We start from the raw sequence: 17,480 nt of genomic DNA on the forward strand, positions 1-17,480 counted from the left end.
CATTTTAATGCCGATTTCCTGATTTCTCTAAGATGTGGAAGGTGGTTGTGCTGGTCCTTAAATTTGCAAGTAGATTCTTTCATAAAGTCTTTTTCCACTATGCCTCATTCTGGCATCCTCGGGCTAGAGACTGTTGTACGTCTGTAGCCTTAGGGCCTCACACAATATTAGCTTTGTGACCTTAAGGCAATTTTAACATTTCTGTGCCCCCCAGATCCCTTTATCTGTCTAATTAAGGGGTTGAAGTAGATGACTTTTAAGATTCCCTGTAGTTTTTTATATCTATGATCTTATGATTTTATTAAGACTTATTGTGATCCTAGTATCATAAATTTAGAGCTTAGAAAGGGACCTTAGAAACTGCTTACTACAACCCCTCCGCTTAATAGGTGAGGAATCTGGGACACAGAATTTTGTCATCTTGTCTAGTCACATAGCTATTAATGTCTGAGGCAGGATATATGAACTTGGGTCTTCTAGATTATAGTACCATCTCCACTATGGAGATATCTCTTAAATGCTTCTTTGGTTAAATGAAAGAATGAATTCACTCTGTGTTCTCAAAGTAGTAGATTACCAGTTCTGACAAGTTCGAACAATCTAGAAAATTTTAAGTATAAGCCTGGTGCTGACCCTTATGTCTCTTTTATTTCCCGGTATTAGCACAGAGAGATAGGATGAGGTTATAGCTGTCTGTAGATCAGCTTAGGTAAATTTGAAGAGGTTAGACACTAGGTGATGAATTTGTTTGTGGCCACAAATAACTCAGAAGACATTTACCAAGTTATAGAAAAATCATAATCCGCATGAGCTGAGGAAATACTCTCCTTAATGGTAAAACCTAGGGATTTGTTTGTTTGTTTTATAAAGTACAAAAAGAAGTACAGTAAAATTTAGGAACAGGATCAAGGTACCTACATGTAGCAGACCAGGAAAAGTCCCCCACATAACAGTTTTCAGAATTGTCAGAGAATTAGTATTCAGCTCCTCTCCAAAAAAGTATAAATAGTACAAATGTAACTTCAGAAACTACACTGATGTTCCACCAAGATGCTCCATCTCTCACCTACAGTCATTTTCTCTAGCTTTCCCTTGGACTGCTCTGTCTTCTCATCTCTGCCCATTGATCTCCATACCATCCTTTAAGTCCCAAGTAAAATCTCATCTTCTAGAGAAAGCTTTTCCTGAGTGTTCTTCATACCTTTCCTGTATTTCTTATTTGTCCTTTTTTTTGTATATATTTGTTTGTTTGTTGTCTGTTCCACTTGATATTGTGAGTTTCTTCAGGGCAGGGGCAGACTTTTGCACTTTTTTTTGAGTGGAGGGATCCTTACCGATTAGCATACAATAGAAACTTGACGAATATTTATTGACTGACTGAGTAAACAAATTCTCAGTCTAGAAAACATCCATATTTCAAAATAGCTTCATATTTTATATATTCTGGTTTTACCCCAAGGGCAAATAGAAAAGATCTTTGGATCCTTCCCACTTTCCCTGTTAGTACTACTTTCTTTCCTTTTTGTAAGAATAGAGTTATAATGGTGTAATGACAGAAAATAAGCAGGATTGATATTTGGAAGCAGGAAAGCATGCTTGATTGGTCCTTAAATCATATCATCTAGAAAGCTAGCTAGGAGATAGAGACAGAGATAGAAAAGGATATATGGAAAGGAAGGAGGGAGGGAGGGAGGAAGGAATGGAGGGAGGGAGGAAGGAAGGAAAAGAAAGAAAGAAAGAAAGAAAGAAAGAAAGAAAGAAAGAAAGAAAGAAAGAAAGAAAGAAAGAAAGAAAGAAAGAAAGAAAGAAAGAAAGAAAGAAAGAAAGAAAGGGAGAGAGGGAGGGAAGGAAAGAAGAAGGAAATTTCTTTAGTGCTTATTCGGTCAGGCACTGTTCTAAGCACTGGGATTAAAAATAAAAGCAATCAAGGCAATTCTTCACCTTCTAAGAGATAGCATGGTAATAGGAAAAGACAACATGTAAAGAGAGATGGGGAGAAGGGGAGGAGAAGGGGGAAAAAAGAATGAAGTATGTGTGGCAGCATACTGTGCAGATGGCCGAACATTGGAGCTCTGGTTCCTGTCAAAATAATATGAAAATTCACCTCTCAGAGCATCCCAAAAGTGAAATTTCAAGGCTCAAGGAAGTGGAGAATAGAATAATTGATGTCTGAATATAGCCAAAATGGTCCTTTATATGCACCTTTTAATATTCTTATTTTGTGCCTATCTGTGCTGGAGTCAGAATCCAAAAACCTTAGCAACTCAAGGTTCTCAAGTGAAAGAGAGTTAAGTTTCAGCTCCTTCACTTACCAAATGTGTGACCATAGGTAAACCTCAGTTTTCTGGTCTAGAAAATGGGGATAAAACCATATATACGACTTTACTCACAAAATTGTTGTGAGGAGAGTACTTTCTTTGCAAAACAAAGCACTATGTCAATATATACTATTATTGTTGTTGCTGCTATTGTTTTTGCCAGGCAACATAGCCTAGCAATTGCAACTAGATGGCACAGTGGACAAAACACTGAGCTTGGAATCAGCAAGACTCGTCTTCATGAGTTCCAAACTTCTCAGCCACAAGATGTGTGACACTTAACCCTATTTGCCTTTGTAAAAGAGACTGGAGAAGGAAATGGAAAACCATTGCAGTATTTTTGCCAAGAAAACCCCAAATGGGATCATAAAATGTTGGACACAACTGAAATAAGTGGGGACAATAACATAGCTCAGTGAATAAAACAGATTTACAGTTGTATTTACATACACACACACACACGTGTGTGTGTGTGTATATATATATATATATATATATATATATATATATATATATATATATATATATATATATATATATATATATATTTGGAGAATATGGAAGATTTTACCTATCATATTTATAAGTAAGGAATAAATTTATGACCAAACAAGTTATAGAGAGTATAAAAGGATGTAAAATGAATAATTTTGGTTACATCAAATTTAAATGTTTTTGCACAAAAAGCAATGCAGTTAAATAGAAGAAAAGCAGGAAACTAGGAATTTTAGGAGAAAAAAAAATATTTTTTTGCCAGCCACCTACATGTAATGTGACTTTCATCAATTTCTGTCAGTTTGAGTAACCTTTCTGGGATAGTTGTGAACCTAGTCTTTCTGTATGTATCATAGCCTTATAATAACCTAATAAAGTGAGATGGTTGAGGTATAGTTTCTTCTGGCTCTAACATTATATATTCTAACACACTATTTCTCATTTCCAGTTCTGAAATTCTGTATTTATTTCTCCATCAGCAAATATACTATATTTCATGTATAATGTTTGCATATATATATATATATATATATATATATATATATATATATATATATATATATATATATATGAAATAATAACTTTGAGTGGAAAGATGAAACAAGAAGGAGAAAGATGAAACTGTGAAATAAGACTAGTTGATGTCAGTGAAACCCATCACATTCAGACTCTTAACACTTCAGTACTGAGTGAAGGAGAAGAAAGAAGTTAATTAGGAGGTAGGGGGTGGAGAAACTGGAAAAAAAAAAAAGAAATAGGGTATTAGGCAGTGATCAGTAGAGTCAAATTTTGTATAGAAATCAAAGGGCTGAACTTAAAGATTACCAGAATCAGTAATAGTGAGGAAATTTATTGAGCTCTGAGTGAGCAGTTCCATTGGAGAGATGGGAGTAAAAATTGTATTGCAAAAACTTGTAGAAAGATTTGGGTGATGAGTAAATGAATTTGTATAGACAACTTTTTTAAAAATCTCCAAAAAATGAGAGATAAATGATAGCAGCTGAAAGAAGCAAAAGAATCAAAGGACTTTTTTGTTTCTTTGTTTTTTGTTTTGAATTAGATAGACGTAGATGTATTTGTAGATATAATAGATGGAAAGGATGCAGTGATGGGGAAGAAACTTCTGTTTGGATTTCTTGATTTTTTTTTTTCATTTGTTTTAAATCTCACAAGATCCTCTATATTTGTCATGATGCAGTTAACAAAATCTCAGCTGTTAACAGGAAGCTTTGAAGGACCTCACTCTCTATGCAGAATTCCTCTTTCATTTGCACTCCTATTTACTAGTGAATACTATGGGTGAGCATAGGTGCTCCTGCTTTGCTCTTTACTTGCCATTTATAACAAAAGAATTAGTAAACAAGTTTATTTTTGTGGTTGCATCTATCAAAGAATCTTTTAAGATCTCACCAAGTACAAGGGACCACTTTGTTGAGCTGGGATCCATTTTCTCATATTGAGTCCTTTTTTTGGTAGTGAACAAAAAAAGGTAACATCTTGTATTCTGTACAACTCTTAGTCATTTGTGTGACCCTGAAGATGTGGTCTGTTGTGGGAAATAATTTGGAAAAAAAAAAGAACTCCCTTTTTTCTTTGGATATTTTCATAAAGATTTTATAGATGTGACAAATTAAGCACATGGATCAATAGTTCATCTTGTTTGTCTTTGTTGGGTAATGACGGCTTCTGCATCTAGGCATTTTTCTATATTTGGGGGGTAATTTTCACTGTTAGATACTTTGAAAATAGATCCCTGAGAGCATTTTAAATCATTGCCTCCAGCTCAAATTTCTTATCTTTCATTTTTGGTCAGGTCCAGCCATTCTTTCTGAGTTAATTTTCTTTTGTGCCATTTCCACTTTCATTCTCCCAACTCATTCCCCAAGTTTCTGCCAACCCCTAAGCAAAATACATAATAGCTTTGGGTCATTTTCTTAGGACATTAGAGAACCTACCTGCTTCACCCTAAATCAATTTGATTTTAACTTTAAGAAAGGGAGCAGCTGCTCCCTATATGTGTGTGTGGGTGTGGGGAAGAGTAATATATCTACTCTAAAGCTGGGTGAATGTTTGTTGAATGAACAACCAAATATTGTGTGGGCATGTATGTGAAAGGTTTGAAATCCTTGTATCTAATAGCTGGAAATGTGAACCTACATTCAATAATCTGTCACTCATCGAAGCTGGAAGATAATATGGAGGATGAAACTTTCTCTCTTTCAGGATGATGTTATCACCGTGATTAGAAGAATTGATGAGAATTGGGCGGAAGGCAAATTAGGCGATAAAGTCGGCATCTTCCCCATCTTGTTTGTAGAGGTAAGTGATGTAGAAGCCAAATCTTAAGTTAAGCCCATGAAACTGCTAAATAATCAGCACTGGGCCCCATGTGAACCCTCTCCCCAACAGCAGAGGTGCAAACCTTTATGTGAGTTTTTACCTATTTTAGATTGAGAACTAAGAGGTGACGGAAAATAGACCATTCATTCATTCAACATCAGTTTGTTAAAAATGTACTATGTACAAAACGAGAGGCAGCATGCTATGATGGATAGAGAGCCAACCTTGAAGTCAAAAAGTCCTGGATTCAAGACATGTCTCTGATCCTGGCTCTGTGACCCTGAACAAGACATTTAATCTCTCAGTGTAAATTTTCTAAGCCTGTAAATTGCAGAGAAGATGTCAACCGGTAGAGATTCTTTACCTGGCAATTCCCTATCCAAATGAAATCACCAGTCCAGTCCTTATCTGTACAAAGCCAGGATACAGTAAATGGGATACAAAGACTATTAAGACATTACCTTTTTGTTCAAGAGACTTGATCTAGTCCCTACCAGGATAATTATCTATTGTTCTATTATTATACCTGTTTCCAATTCATGCTTCTGTAACCCCAAGGTGATTGGAGGGATTCATTCCAGAATCAAAATGAGGCATGTAGGGTAGCACATTTGGGTAGAGCGCTGGATTTGGACTTGAATTCAAATCTGGACACGGTCTCAGACACTTAGGAGCTGTGTGGCCCTAGGCATGTCACTTTAAATTCTCTCAGCCTTAGTTTGTAAAACAAGCCTCGTCTGTAAAATGATATAATACCTAACTTTCTGAGGTTTTAAGGATAAAATGAGATATTTGTAAAGTGCTTTGCAAATTTAAAGCACTATATAAATACCAGTTTATTAGTAGTAGTAATAATAAAAGGGAACTCAGTCATTTTGTTGGGTAAATTATAAAAAGTAACTATTAAGTTAGAAAATTCAAACTTGCTTTAAAAGGTTTTTACTTCAATAAAGATGAAATAAAGATAATCAAGAATGGTGAAAGAGGAGAATGGAGCAAGAATCATGTAATGAAATACATATATAAGTAGTTGCAGCTGCAGAAGGGCAGTGGATAACATGTCAACCCAGTATTAATAAGATCTAAATTCAAATAAGACACTTCCTAGCTGTGTGGCCCTGAGCAAGCCTCTTACCCTTGTTGTTTCAGTTTCCTCATTTGTAAAGTGAGCTAGAGAAGAAAATGGTAAATCCCTCTAATATCTTTGCCCAAAAAAACCCCAAATGGGATCATGAAGAATCAGATGTGACTGAAAATAACTAACAGAAACAACTACTATGTAAAGCTAAAAGCTTTTTCTGGAAAGATTACAATGTCCAGAGTGAGAGGGGATTATTCTGGGAAAATTCTCTGTCTAACTTTGAAGGCAGTCTATGATTTTGAGCCCATTTTAGCTATCTAATCCAATTGTTCACTGTTTCCCCAATAAGGCCAGTCTCTTCATTGTACCACCCCATGACCACTCCCCAACCCACATTGCCACACATGCCTAATGCCACCATTATGCCTCTGTTCATATACTCCCTTTTTGTGAAATGCCTTTTCCCCTTCTTTCCCACCTATTCAAGTCTTACCATCCTTCAAAGTACTACCCATCTCCATGAAGTTTTCTCTAACAACTCAGACCTCTTTTCCTTCCCTGAATGCTCACTCCACCTCATCTCTGCCCTCACAGTTTTATACTAAATTATATACTTTCTGGAATTATCTAATTTTCCTAGTGTTCAAATTCCCAGAGAGACTAAAGTCTGTGAGGGGTTAATATTTTTTCCATAGTTCCTAACATAGTTGTAGCTCTACTGTGTATGCTGAATAAATATTTATTGATTGAACTTACTATAGGGATCACTTTTCACTTAATCCCTTTAGAATTTGAAGATGACTTTGGAGAATTGAGTGTGACTCTGGGGGTTATATTTACTCCAGGCATGATCAAAACAATACTCCCCTTTGCAACACCTTCAAGGAGAGGTATCTGATCCTTTAGCCTCAGCTTGAAGGGCTTTTGATGACAGAGAACTCAAGGCATAACAGTCTGAAGTCATCCATTCTTTTGAATTGCTCAAATTGTTAAGAAAGTGAACTTACATGAAGTTTTGTATTCTGAAACCAAACAAAAGTTTTAATGACTCTTCCACATTCCTTCAAATACCAAGGACATCGATAATGTCCCTATGAGTCTTATTTTCTTCAGACTTAACATCCTGAATTACTTCAACTAATTGTTATGTACACCCTGATTTCTTGTCTCTGATCTTTACTTCACTCACTACTGAATTCTTTGAACTACATTTCTTCTTAATTTCTCCCTCTTTTCAGCTCTCGTGTATATAGTACACAATAAGCACTTATCAACATTGATTAACGTATTTACTGTCTCTTACTGTCTCTCTCCCCCCCCCCCACAATAAAATAAAAGCTGCTTAAATTAGGGGCTAGGGACAGCTAAATGGCACAGTGGATAGAGCACCAGCCCTGAAGTCAGGAAGACCTGAGTTCAAATTTGATCTCGACACTTAACGCTTCCTAGCTGTGTGGCCCTGGGCAAGTCACTTAACCCCAATTGCCTCAGCAAAAATAAATAAATAATTAGTAGAGGCTGGCTTTTTTTTTTTTTTTTGGCTTTTTAAAATATATTATATCTCCAGTGCTTGGCACATAGTAAATACTTAATCAATCATTCTTGTTGTTGTTGTTGTTTTTTTTTCCTATAGTATTTCCCCCTTCTAAAATTCTATTAACCTGGCTTTTTTTTTTTTTAAGAGAAAAAAAATCTTTTTAAAATAACATTATATTAATTATTGAATTCCAATTTCTGTCCCCTTCTATCTCTTCCCTGAAATGGTAAATATTTGATATAAGTTATACATGTGCAATAATGTAAAATATATTTCCATATTAGTCATTTTGTGGAAGAAAACTCAAAATAAAAAATAAAAGTGAAAAATAGTATGCCTTCATCTGTATTCAGATACCATTAGTTCTTTCTCTAGAGACAATAATAACTTGTCTAAAAGAGAATTTTTGACATGTCCTTCTCTTGTTCAACCAATGGTGACTCTTCACTATTTCCTTTTCTAAATGTTTACAGTCCCTTGAATAACTTCTTGATCACTTCATATAAAGACTTTCCCCATGCCCCCCAAATGAAGAACATCATACAGCTTATCATCAGTCTTTAAAATCTTGTCATTATATTTTATAATCATTTTTATTCTCCTATCCTTCAAAATCAGTAATTTGAAGAATACTCAAGGAAATAATCAAACCAGTCATATATCTATTCTTATAATTAGCAGAAAGACCTCTGTTTCTGAGTAATTGCTATTTTCCAAGATTCAGATTTTTAAAAATACAGAACTTTTAAAAATGGTTCTTACATTTGACTTCTGTCATTACTTAATTAAGACTAGAACTTGCTGAAAATTCTTCAAATGAACTTTGAATCACCCATATTATTAAAAACAATTGAAAGGAAACATTGATTTCTTGTGAAGACACTTAGCAAAAGCTGGTTTTTTTTTTTTTTAATGCTTCCTTTTCTTTCTTGGATTATACCTGAACTTCTCCGAGAAGGGGAAGTACAAAATGCAAAATATTAGGACATCATCTCCAATATATTCTATGTTGTACTCTTAATCAAGGACAGTTCTAAATTTTGTCCTTTGTATAATGGGTAGTTAATAAATGCTTGTCAAATTTATTTAATATATTACTCTTGTTGAGCTCAAAGAACCTAAAAATTTTTTTTCAGATGAGTAGTAAATATTTAAACTCTACAATTCTCCTTACTAGTGTAATTATCCCCTTTGAATAACAAAGTGGACAAAGGCCAAAGATTTTTTAATACTTTACCCCTTTATGGGTTAAAAGGAAGCCTTAACTAGGAACAGAATGTTTAAGCCTGTAAATAAGGAATTTATTTCTATAATTATAATTTTACTTCAGATGGCAATAAATTTGATTGATTCAATTCAAGCATGATGAATGGCTAATTGGTATCTAGAATTGGATTAGAACACTCCACCATCCCTTCAGAGAGTTAGAATCTAACTTGTTAGGGACTCATAAACATTAAGTGGTACAATAACACTCCAATACACTTTATGATTAAATAAACAAGTGACTGATCTATAAATATTATTATCTTCCAGAGAAAATGAAAAAATGAATTAAGAGTAGGGAAAGTTTCATACTTGTTAGATCTTAAAGAATGGATAGGTTAGGAATAAAGTGAGAAAAACCAATGATCAGGGCAGAGCTAAATGGCACAGAGGATATAACATCAGTCCTGGAGTCTGGAGGACCTGAGTTGAAATATGACTTCAGATACTTAATAACTTACTAGCTGTGTGACCCTGGATAAATCACTTAGCCCCAATTACCTCCCCGAAAGAGAGAAAGAGAGAAAGAAAAGATAATGATCTGAGTAAGGGAAACCACAGGATTCAAAAAAGATTTAAAGAAATGGATTTTAACCTAAAAAGAAGCCAAGTGTATTTCTGTGAATGTTCAGGGTAAAGAGGTAAAGAGACAGAATAATTACAATAAATAGTTATTTAAGCTCCTGTTATGCTTGGGTTAGATCAGACTTGAGTCCCTCACCTCATATAGCTTACAACCTAATAACAAGGAAATATCACCTGTTTGAGAACATTTTTATAGTTCCATATCAATGAGAGAAGCCAACTTGGAAAACTGATAATTTTCATGATCACATTTACCACTGTTTCTGTGAAGTGTTTGGGTATCTGGGAACTCTTTTGAAAACAGTTGCACCATTGCCAGTGGTGTCCACATTGAAGAAGAAGAAGAATTTTAGCAATAGAAACTCTTAGAAACTCTGCCCAAGATTGGGAAACAAAAATTGGCTTGGCCTGCTATTTGAAAATTGACCAACCTAACCCCGTCTCTGCAAGAATTAATATCATAGCTTCTTAGATCTAGAGGTAGAAGGTATTGTAGAGGGCAGCTATCTAAATCCCCTCTCCCCCCTTTAAGTTACAGATAAGGAAATTGAAGCTTTTAGAAGTAAAGTTGAATTATCCAAAATTAGCTAGAGTCAAGATTTGAATTTGGATACTATATCTCCAAGTTTAGATCTCTAAATTCAGCATTGTTTTTGCTGTACCAAGTTCCTAGTTCCAACATCAAATGTACAGATTTGCTATGCTCATCTAGATAGAATATAATAATAATGTGAATATAAATACTGTTGGTACAATAGTAGGGAATGGAATCCTGAGAATTTATTTCACTGGAATAAAAGGAACAAATTCAAATGCTTAACCTTGATTTGGAAAGTCTGTAGAAACTAGTTCAATGAGTTCTAATAATCTTATATTTAACCCTAAGGTGATAGAACCACAATTTTCATTGGATTCTTTGTATTCCAGCCAAACCTCACCGCAAGACATCTGTTAGAGAAGGGCAAAAGCCATCGGTCATCCCATATAAAGAGCATGTCCCTGACATCCTCTTCTCCTAGAAGCAAAGTGGCAGACTCAACAACCTTCAATCAACTCTTAGAATCCAGAAGGAAGAACCCAAGACAATTCTCCATCATGACAGCTTTGAACACCCTCAACAGAATGGTCCATTCATCTTCAGGGCAACAAATGGTAAAACTCGGCTCCCCTGTGCTTATTAGCTCCAGTAATCCTTCTGTGTCATCTCAGAATTTGGAGAAGAAAGAACTCTCATCTAACAGCCCTGTCCAGGTAAGAAAATACATTTGACATTTTAAACTAGGGATAGACTGGGACTTTAGGAAATGATTAATACGATGTTGTGTTTGTTTCTTGTTTAACATGGTGATTCACAGCCTGTTCTAGCATCAGGGCCCATTTTAATGTTAGAAAATAGACTACCCCCATTTTAGTAGTTGTAGTCTTGGTATCCACTGATTGACCATATAATGACAGAAAGCTACCTTAAATTCTGTAATGTTATTCTTTTAATTTTAATTTTTAATTCAAATACCAAAAAAGATCATTTTCATACACATAGTTTATGAACCCATGAATTTCTTAAAGTACAAAATAAATTTTGTGTGCTACTTTCAAAACTACATTCCTTGTCTTCCTTCTGAATTTCCTTCTATTCTCTTCTGTGTATTTTTTAAAAAAATGTTTCAGTGGCTTTCTTTTTCTTTTGTATTGCTGTTGGTGGCCACCTTATCTTCTGATGTATTCCTCACAATTAACCAAGAAGAGAAAAAGTGCCCTTGTAAAAATAATGACTCAAGCAAAATGTTGCTATCCTTGTTTGAATTGTTCTGCTAATTTACTCTGTATCAGTTTACTCTGGATTCTTTGAAATTCTCATAATTTTTATAATAAAATATCTTATTACATTCAACTGCCACAATTTGTTCATCCATTTCTGTTGTCTGAGAAACAGCCTAAAAGTACCCCTTACATTCTAGTTATTTTCTTTTTTCTCCCTTTTATTCCCTGCTTCAGGATCTAGAGGTTTCTTTTGATTGTGGCCATTTTTTCCTAGATATTCTTCTCCCTCTTAACCTATATTTCCCATAATCCCTATTTAATTTCATTAATTTCTATACCAAAATCTGGGTGTATTTGTTCAGCCTTTATTTGTTCATTTCAGATAAGAATGAGGTTTATCTGCTACACATTTCCTCTACCTTTTCCTCCATATGTTTTCATATTTTCTCATGTAATCTGGTTATGAGAAATAGCAAGTTTTATCCTTTTCTTCCTCTTTTCCATATTAGTATTCCTTCTATCCTTCTTTCTCCAAAAACCTTCTTATTTAACTCTCTCAATCCCTTTAAGACATAAGGTTCTAAAAGAATTTTTGTTTCTTCTCCCTCTGTTAGAATGTTGGCAGATTATAAAACTCTGAACAGTTGCTTCAAATGAATTTACCTTTCTCAATTCCTCTGAACTTTTGTATTTATATTGCAAAGTTCCTTCTTGGGGTCTGCTCTTTGCATCCTCCAGAGTTTTCTGTTTCACAAGGTTCTATTTTCCCCTTGTAGCATTATACTTAGTTTTGCAGTTTTTCAATTATATAAGAAAATATTCTTGTTTATAAATATGTATCTTTTGTCTTTTGCAGCATTATATTCCATGACCTCTTTTTATCCATAGTAGAAACCACCGTGTCCTGTGCCATCCTGATTGTGAACTTTTAGTATTTGAGCTGTTTCTTTCTGAATATTTGTGGGTTTTGTGGGGTTTTTTTGGTTTTTGTTTTTTGTGGTTTTTTTGATGTGGAAGTTCTAGATTTTGTTTATTACAAGATTGGAAATTTTTCATTTATGATTTCTTGATATAGTCCAAGTTTTTTTAAATTATGGTTTTCAGGGAACCTAATTATTCTTAAAGTATCTTTCCTTGATTTGTTTTCCAACTCAGTTGTTTTTCACATAAGTAGCTTACATTTTCTTCTATTTTTTAATGTGTTGATGTTGTCTAGTATTTCTTGCTTTTTCTTGGGATCATTTATTTCTTTTCAGTTTATTCTAGATTTCAAAGAATCCTTTACTTGAGTAAAGTTCACAGCTTTCTTTTTTAAACTATTTGTTCATTTTCCACTTCTTTTCTCTAGAGAAGAGAAGAAATCTTTCAGTTCTTCTAGGAATTCATGCACTTTTATGGAAAATCCATTTTTTCTCTTTGACTTTCTGCTTGTAATTATTATAGATATACTTTCTTTTCTGAAAGATCTTTAGATTTGCAATAAATTTTCTTGTACTGGTTAGTGTTTTCTTTTTTTGTCTCCTTACCTTTAGTTCTTGAATTAAGTCTTTATGCCAGGGCCAAGCTCTTGCTCTTGCAACAGTTTTGAGTGGAATGGTCAGTTTGGTTCCAAAGTCTTGCAAGTAGATGTGACTTTGATCATGCTAGGGCTGACCTTTCAAGAAAAATTTCCTTACCAATGACACTCAGGTTTCTGGTTGACCTCCTATGCAGATCTGGGATGGAAAAAATCACTTGCTGTCATTTGTCATTTCTCATTGAATTTTTTGATCACTGTTTCATCTAATAAAAAAAAATTAATGCCAATTATATGTGTTTCTCTTTATATAAATGCTATGAAACCTTCAAAAGCCACCTTAAGCCCTGCTTTCTTCAGGAGTAACTCATTCTTTGAAAATTCTAGTCCATATTCATCTCTCCTTTTCCTAAAAGAATGATATATCATTATAATATTTTATCATTCTACTATACATGGCCTTGCTTTTATTCTAGCATTCTACTATGCAAGGTCTTGTTTTCCATCCTAATTAATAAAAACATTCATTATTATTTATAAATTCTTTAAGGATTTGCAAAGTCCTTCACACATTTACACTCAAAATAACCCTATGAGATAGGTACTATTGTCATCCCCATTTTATAGATGATAAAACTGAGTCTGAGAAAGGTGAAATTATCTAGAATCACACATCTATTCAATGTTTAAGGTACTACTTGAATTTGGGTCATCCTGATTCCAAGCCTAGCACTTTATGCACTCAGCCACTTAACTGCCTAAATGTTTCATTTGTATAAATCTGAGCTCTGGGTGAGCTCTTGTGTGGTTATGGTTTGAACAGGATGCTCTCTTCTAGTTAGCTAGAACACTATGGCTTGGAGATGACCTTGGCTCAATTAAGGCTCCAGCAAAGGACAAACTCTGAAAGGCACCTAACCAAGCTGGAAATCTCTAAAAGTTCCAACAATAGTGAGTCAAGGGGGGAGGGTCCTGAATGGAGAAATATGTAATAGCTCATATTTGTAGGGTAGGATGCATTCCAGTCACAAAGCACATTTCTGGTGCAGGGCCATGGAAGGAGCACTAAATCTGAAGATAGGGGGTCTGAGTTCAAATCCCAGCTGTAGCACATGAGATATCATAGTAAACTCATTCAATTTTCTGAGCCTTAGAGTTTCTTCAGAGGTAAGCTAAACCAAATGACCTCAGAGGTCATTTATTCTGAATCTTCTGTCCTGTACTCTTTAAAATGATGGAGTTGGAATAAATTACTTCTAAGGTCACTTCAGCTCCAGGACACTATGGGTGTGTGTATGTGACTCATTTAATTATCCAGACATCTATGAGCTAATCAGTATAAATATTATTACTACCATTTTATGAAGGAGGAAACTAAAACCCAAGTTCACAATGGCCAGTGAGAAGAAGGGATAGTAGACCTAAATCTCCTTATTCTGAGTATAGCATTTAATGAACTAGGCTATTTTAGAGGAAAGATTCTCAATCTCAAATCCACAGACCTCCAAGGAGAAAAATTTCAGGGAAATCTTGGATGGAAAAAAATTATAACTTTATTTTCACATTCTGTATTTGATATTTAGCATTTTCTTCATTATGAATTTTTTTTAATCTAAGAAGAGATCCATAATACCCAAAAGGTTAAAAAAAAACCTCTGGTCTCAAGAAGGAGATAAGATTGGTGGGACACTAAATTAGAAACACAGGACAGAGTGCCAGAAATTTAGCATGGGAGAACAGTACAGTGTTGATTGGCATAGGCTACAGAAGAAAACCTGGAGGAGAAATAGGGGAGATGAGCAAGGAGGAAGGAAGCGTAATAGAGACAGAGCCAAGAACACAATTCCTACTCAAAGACTTATTATGAAAAGGTCTGAGTGATTACGACTCATTTTAATACAGGGCACCCTAAAAGGTTATAAACTAAAGGAGGCAGTAAGGTAACCCAAGAGCCGAAGTCTTTCTTGTAGCTGGTACTTATTTAGGATGAAAGGCAGTTTTGGAAGATGAAAGAGTAGATTGATGAGACCAAGTAATTAAGAAGTGAATTGCATCCTGGGAGTTCTACTGCAAACACTCTTTTTAGCTGTGCAGGTAGCAACCTGAAAAGCCAAAACTTGGCATGTACAGACTTTTTTTAAAAGAGCAGTAAATCTCGTTTTTAAACATGAATCTCTACCTTGGGATTAAATAGTTTAACTGAACTTTAATCCCTTTTTAACAAGACAAGAAAAAGGAGAAAGTCAAGGACTTCTCAGAGACTTAAATGATGGTAGAAATAGTGCAACAATTCATTTCTAGCTCTAAAGTCCAGGTCTTAAGTTGGGGATGAAGAAGGGAAGGGAATAAGTGCCTACTGTGTGCTAGGCACTGGGTTAAGTGCCAATATTATCTCATTCAACCCTGGGGCATAGTTATTATTATTCCCTTTTAATAACTGACCTTAATTAAGTGACTTGCCCAGGTCTTATAGCTAGGAAGTATCTGAGGCTGAATTTGAAAACAGGTGTTCCAAACTTCAGTCCTAGTATTTTGTTCAGTGTGCCAGCTAAACTACAGGATTAGATAGTAATATGTCTGAAAAAGGTCTAAAGGACCTTTGACTAATGAACTAAAAGATCATTATGAATCAACATAACAGGTTTACTACCCTTGCCATTTTAACCCCCTTTGTAGTGAACTACTCATTCCCTTTATCACCACCCCCAACACATATATACACACAACATTTTTCCTACAATAACGAAGACTTCAATATACCTTCCCCATACACACACACACAAACTTTGTCCCCTACAAAGTGACATTCTTTTTTGTTATTTTACTGATGGTTTTAAAAAACTATTTCATTTCCCAGTACACACACACACACACACACACACACACACACACACACACACACACACACAAAATGACCCATCTTTTGTAGGAAGGAATCACCATTAAGCAAAACAAAGTGATACATTGATTATATCTGACATCATATGCTTTCCATAATCATTTCTTTCTCAAAAGATAATAAATATATCTCCAACAACAGCCCTCTGCAATCAAAATTGATTAATACATAAAACTGAGTTCTAATTTGTTTTTAAGAATTACTAAGACAAAGGACAAGTAGGTGAGGCAGTGGATAGAACTCTAGCTCTGGATTCAGGAGAGATCTGAGTTCAAATGTAGCTTCAGATATGTGATAATTACTAGCTATGTGACCCTAGACAAATTCTTAACCCTATTCAGAGAAATCATATAGATGTAGTTTACTTAGATTTTAAAATATTTCACTAATTAATAAGTCAATTGTTTTGTTTAATTATTTAAATGTTTTATAAAGTAACTCATTATTGGAGAGATATGATGATGGTACAATTGGATAAATTCAAAATAATTAAAAGTAGTCACTAATATAGAAATGTAAGGATATAATGGGACCAACTCAAACCAATGAAAGCTGATTGTAAAAATTTTAGTGTAAGCATTTACACCTCAGAAATCAGCAAAGCTGCAAATCGGAGCTCAATGTCTTATTTCTTAACTGTTTAAACTTAAGAAAGTGAGAGAGTAAAAATTATAGAAATTAAACTCAAAAGTATGTCCTACTTCTATTTTTTGTTTGCTTTGGAAAACTAGTTGTTAAATATTTATCAGCACACCCCTAACTCAGAAGGAGGTCTCCAGTAAAACTTCCATTCTGTTAAATATTTTTCCAGTAACTTCGATAATAAGATCCTTATTAAATTTGAAAATGTGTCATTTTCAAATTTAATAAGGATCCTCAGAAAAGCATTCAGAAAAAGGTCTTAATAGACTAGAACTGAACCTATTGTACTGAACCTAATAAAATGACATTTATAGGAATAAATATAGTCTTATACTTCAGTTTTAAAAATCAATGATATAAATACAAGATGGAAGAGATATCATCATCATCATAATGGTAGCTGGCATTAATATAATACCTATGTGCCATATACTAAGTTAAAGTATTTTATACTACATATACATATATAAAATATCACTACATTTTTTTATTACATTTCATTATTATTACATTCATTTTATAGATGAGGAAACTAAAGTAATCAGAGGTCAAGTGATCTGCCCAGGTTCACATATCTAGGATGTCAAGAATCCAAAGCTGGATTTGAATTCAGGTCTTCCTCATTCCAGGCTCAGTGTGCTCTATATATTACATGATTATATAGAAGTGTTTGAATAAAGTCTTGGGGTTGTAATGGAATGGAAATATAATTTGAGTCAGCAGTCCAATATGGCATCCAAGAATGCAATCTTAAATTTTATTATCAAAAGGGGTATAGTTTCCAGGAATAAATGATGATCTTTCTATTTATTTGCCTGGTCAGATCACATTGGCTATAATGTTGTTGGTTTTTAGTGTTACATTGTAGAAAGAATATTGATAATCTAGAGAACATAGGGCCTCAAGTCCATGACACATATGGCTCCACTGGAAAAAACTGAGGATGTTTGTCTAGAGAAGAGACTTAAGGAGGCACATGATGGCTGTCTCCAGAAACTTAAAAGCTGTCATATGAAAGTAGGATTACTTTTTTGCTTATT

At 34.4% G+C, this 17,480-nt stretch overlaps 1 protein-coding gene across 2 annotated transcripts in view; it reads left to right on the forward strand.

The window, feature by feature from the left end:
* Nucleotides 1-17,480, forward strand: part of SH3RF2 (SH3 domain containing ring finger 2) — a 149,816-nt gene that overhangs the window by 71,652 nt on the left and 60,684 nt on the right. For both annotated transcript variants that reach the window (XM_074291713.1, XM_074291714.1), the window contains 2 exons: nucleotides 5,037-5,132; nucleotides 10,550-10,873. In XM_074291713.1, the coding sequence (XP_074147814.1) occupies nucleotides 5,037-5,132; nucleotides 10,550-10,873 (420 nt within the window). The remainder of the gene's footprint in view (nucleotides 1-5,036; nucleotides 5,133-10,549; nucleotides 10,874-17,480) is intronic.

Source organism: Sminthopsis crassicaudata, chromosome 2 (assembly GCF_048593235.1).
Source record: "Sminthopsis crassicaudata isolate SCR6 chromosome 2, ASM4859323v1, whole genome shotgun sequence".
NCBI lineage: Eukaryota > Metazoa > Chordata > Mammalia > Dasyuromorphia > Dasyuridae > Sminthopsis > Sminthopsis crassicaudata.